Genomic DNA, 3801 nt, shown 5'->3' with positions numbered 1-3801 from the left:
GGAATTGGATGAGCTTTAAGGTCCCTTCCAACCCAAACCGTTTCATGATTCTATGATATGTTATTAGTAAAATGATGCCAAACTCCAAAGGAGAAATCCAAATTGAGCTGGTATCCATGAGATATAACTGGATAATGTGCACATCTCTTTATAGCTTACAAAGAGAACTGAGAACTGACTTGCTGCCTTGCTATTTTTCTCTCCCACAGTTTTTGGGACTGGGAGAAAGGGGAGAAGCTGGACTATTTCCACAACGGGAACCCTCGGTACACCCGGATCACAGCGATGGAGTACCTGAATGGACAGGACTGCTCCTTGCTGCTGACTGCCACAGGTAGAGAACACATTTTCCCATGTATAAGGGCAGGACTGGGGGGCCTTTGCAGAATTCCAGTCTGGGTGAGCTGTTCTGGATTTGTCCCAGCCTGACCCTTCCCTCCCCTGCACTCACCTGCCTGCTCTCAGCTGAGGAGGCCATTTCCAGGATCAAACCTGAAGGTTGTTTCTGGCAGTCCTGAAATCTCTTAACTAGGTGCTGGAAAGATTTTCAAAGGACTGACAAGTCAAACACTTGAAGTGTTCCATTCCCAGTCCCAGCTTTATTCGTTACCTCATTCTGAATCTTTACCTATCATTGCAAGAGCAGGGTCACCTCCCCCTGTAGAACACCTGGGCAAAGGGGATTTTAGTTCATTAAAGCTGTTGTCCTGAGCTGAAATCATGCAGCAGCCACAATTTAAGAACTCAAATTCTGTTCCCTGTGCTGTTTTCAGTGCAGAGCAGGCGAGGCTCAGCTTAAGCACTGAACTTTTCAGGTAGTTCTGAGTTTCTCTCTAGTCCATCTCTCACCTCAGCAGTTCTCCAGAAGGCCCTGTTGCATCATGTGGGATTGCATGAAGAGCTCTGCCCCATTCTTTGGTCTGTAAAGCTGTGAGTCAGATCAGCTCCTCTCCCAAGGAACCATTCCAAACCTGTCAGTAGGAGTGTTTTCAACAGCTTCTCCAACTTCCCACTGAACTGTGCAGGTTGGGTGTAATTAAGGGAGCTGGAAGAGGAGCTGAGAGGGCCTTTAGGACGTTTTCCTTTCAATTTATTGATTCTTAGCACAAAAGTTTCACAGATGGGGAGAAAATTGAAAAAATACACAATGTTCTTGAAAGATTTGCTGCTGATGGGCTGGGCTTTGGTTCAGCTGCTTCTGTGGGGCTGTTTTGTGTTGAGTGGGTACTTATGTAGCTCTCGGCACCAATAGCGAGGAGGACAGAGATGAATCCTGGAGAAAATGAATGATTGAGGGAAATGGAGAGACATGTAATGTCAGGTGTTATTCAAGGGAAGGAGAAAAGCTCTTCCAGAACAGTTCCAGTAGAACAAAGCTTTAGGTTTCACAGATGTGTGATTAGAGAGGAAAAACAACTCTAACAAAAATAATTAAGTTCAAGTGACACTCTTGAGTTTTGGAGTCTGTGCGACTACGGTTTTGCTTCTCTTCTTCCTCATGCACGAGGAATTGTGAGAGCTGCATCAGCAGTGACATTGCTTTGTGTTCTCTCCCCCTGTGCTCCCCAAGATGATGGTGCCATCAGAGTGTGGAAGAACTTTGCAGACCTGGAGAAGAACCCAGAGATGGTGACGGCCTGGCAGGGGCTGTCGGACATGCTGCCAACCACACGAGGTGGGTCCCCACGGAGTCCTCTTGGGGGGAAGGTAAAAACCAGCCTTTGTACAGCTTTGCATGTTGCACCTGTGATGTCCTTCAATCCGAGCTCCAACTTTGGCACTTGTTCTTCGCTGTTTATTGTGGGTCAGGAGGTGGCAAAGGAAGTGCAGTCTAAATCTGGGACGTGCAGAAGGGCAGCACAGTGAGACATTGGCCTGCTTGGAATGGTATAAAAGTTGGGTAGAGAAGGGTGTAAAAAGGAATACTGGCATCCAGCCACATGTAGGATGAAACCAGAAAATCAGTAACCCTGAAGTCAGTTTTAGGGCGTTACAGGAGGTTTTAGGGCATTACAGGAGGTTTTAGGGCATTACAGGAGGTGGACATTCCGTCCATCCGAGACCTTGTCAGGTACTGATGCTCTAATGGCAATTCTCTGTCACTTGAATATTTTTAATCAAGGCTTCAGGTTTTCCTGTGTGTGCTGTAGTTCAATCAGCACTTTGTGGGATTGATGGAGGAACTGCTGGATGAGGCTCCCTGGCCTGTGCTATGCGGGAGGTCAGATGAGATGACCATCATCATTCATCCTGACCTTAAAAGCTGACAATTCTCATTTCTGAGCTGATGTGGTTCATCCCAGGAGTCTGACACAGCTCTTTTAGCTATTCATTGGATTTTCCTGGTGCTGCCTGGGTGAGCTCCTGTCTGTTATGTTTCCCTTAACTCCTCACAGTTTGTCTCAGGGAAGAGGAGCTGTGTTTGAGGCGAGTCCAGGCTCTGCCTCGCTGAGGGATGTGCTCAGAACTGATTAGGAGCTGCTGAAAGTTCAGAGCCCGCTGTGCAGATCGACGTGGTCCCAACCTGCCCTTTAGAGGTGTCAGCAAGAGCAGGAGGGACACAGTGGGGCTGCACTGGGAGGGAAAGGCCTGGCTCTGCTTGGGCAGAACAGGTCCAAGATCCATCACGAGATGCCCTTTGTAGTGTCACTCTGTATTTGTTTGCCAACACCAGCTTTCCTGCACGTTGGTTAATGTTTCCCATCCCTGGATTCAGGATCTTGCATCTTGGTGCTGGGAATTCCCCCGGACTGCCCTGACTGTCAGCTCTCATGATGTTCAGGGAGGGTGGTGACAGCTGCCCACTGAGCTCCCTCAGCCCCATCCCGTTTTCCTGCCTTCTTTTCCATGTGCACTTTGCATGATTGTCCCTTACCCTGCCCAGGGTTTACCCCCTGAAAGGATTGTCACCATCTGATGCTGCAGAACAGGCTCAGAGCTGAGTGAGCTGGAGAGTTGGGTGGTTGCCTTTACCAGAACAGGAGGGTTTTTGCCTCTTTCTTTCCCTTATGGATGGAAGCAGTCTGGGGCCTGTTTTCTTTGCCTTCCACCTTCGCAGCAGGTTTGGCAGAAGAGAAGGACAGATCCCTTTGTGGAGAGAGAAATAAATGTACCACTTCAAAAGAACTATGTGGAGCAAGTCCCCGTGGAAATGAGACTCTTCACAGTCATCTGGTGCCAAGACCATAGTTGTGGTCCAGCACTGGCTCATAAAACTGAAGATGCATCTTTGAAGCTGCAGAGCTCAGGAGTTTTACAGGAATTTGTTTGCTCCCACTATTGATTTCCTTCCCTCCTCTCCCAGCATTTCCCCTGTGTCATAATGCCACACTCATCTCTGACTTGCTCTTGAGAACAACCAGAACATGACTTTCCTGGGCCATTTTCCCACTTCCAGAAGGCAAGAGGAATATGCCTCTCTTGAGCAGCGTAGGAGGAACATAGACCTGATGTGCTCTGGAGCTGTGCTTTCTCAGCAGGAGACTTTGGGAGTTCTGGCAGTTTCTCTAGAAAAGAGTGTTTGCAGGCTGGGGAGCAGCACAGGGACCTGTAGCCTGGTGTGAGCGTGTTCTCATACAGCAACCTGGGGGGTCTCTGTGACAAAGGGAACAAGCCACAGCTCCACAGTCAGAAAGGCCTTGTCCTTGAAAACAGCACAGTTCTGGAATTTGGAAAAATGCAGAAGTGGGGCCAGCTGGTTCACAGTCATCAAACGTTCCTTGTGTGCTCCCTGCAGATCCTTGTGGTGTTTTCCCTCTCCAGCCAGTAAAGGGAACCAGGATATCACTTCTGAAGGACTTG

The 3801-nt window shown here is 48.6% G+C and overlaps 1 protein-coding gene across 1 annotated transcript in view; it reads left to right on the top strand.

Annotated features, from left to right (window-relative positions):
* Positions 1–3801, top strand: part of RPTOR (regulatory associated protein of MTOR complex 1) — a 102728-nt gene that overhangs the window by 83729 nt on the left and 15198 nt on the right. The window contains 2 exon segments of the mRNA XM_029959973.1: positions 155–334; positions 1571–1675. Of these exon segments, the coding sequence (XP_029815833.1) occupies positions 155–334; positions 1571–1675 (285 nt within the window).

This window comes from Manacus vitellinus, unplaced genomic scaffold, assembly GCF_001715985.3.
Source record: "Manacus vitellinus isolate BGI_N305 unplaced genomic scaffold, ASM171598v3 scaffold_24_pilon, whole genome shotgun sequence".
Classification (NCBI taxonomy): domain Eukaryota; kingdom Metazoa; phylum Chordata; class Aves; order Passeriformes; family Pipridae; genus Manacus; species Manacus vitellinus.
Note: the sequence above shows the minus strand (reverse complement) of the source record. Positions and strands in the feature narration are given on the sequence as shown.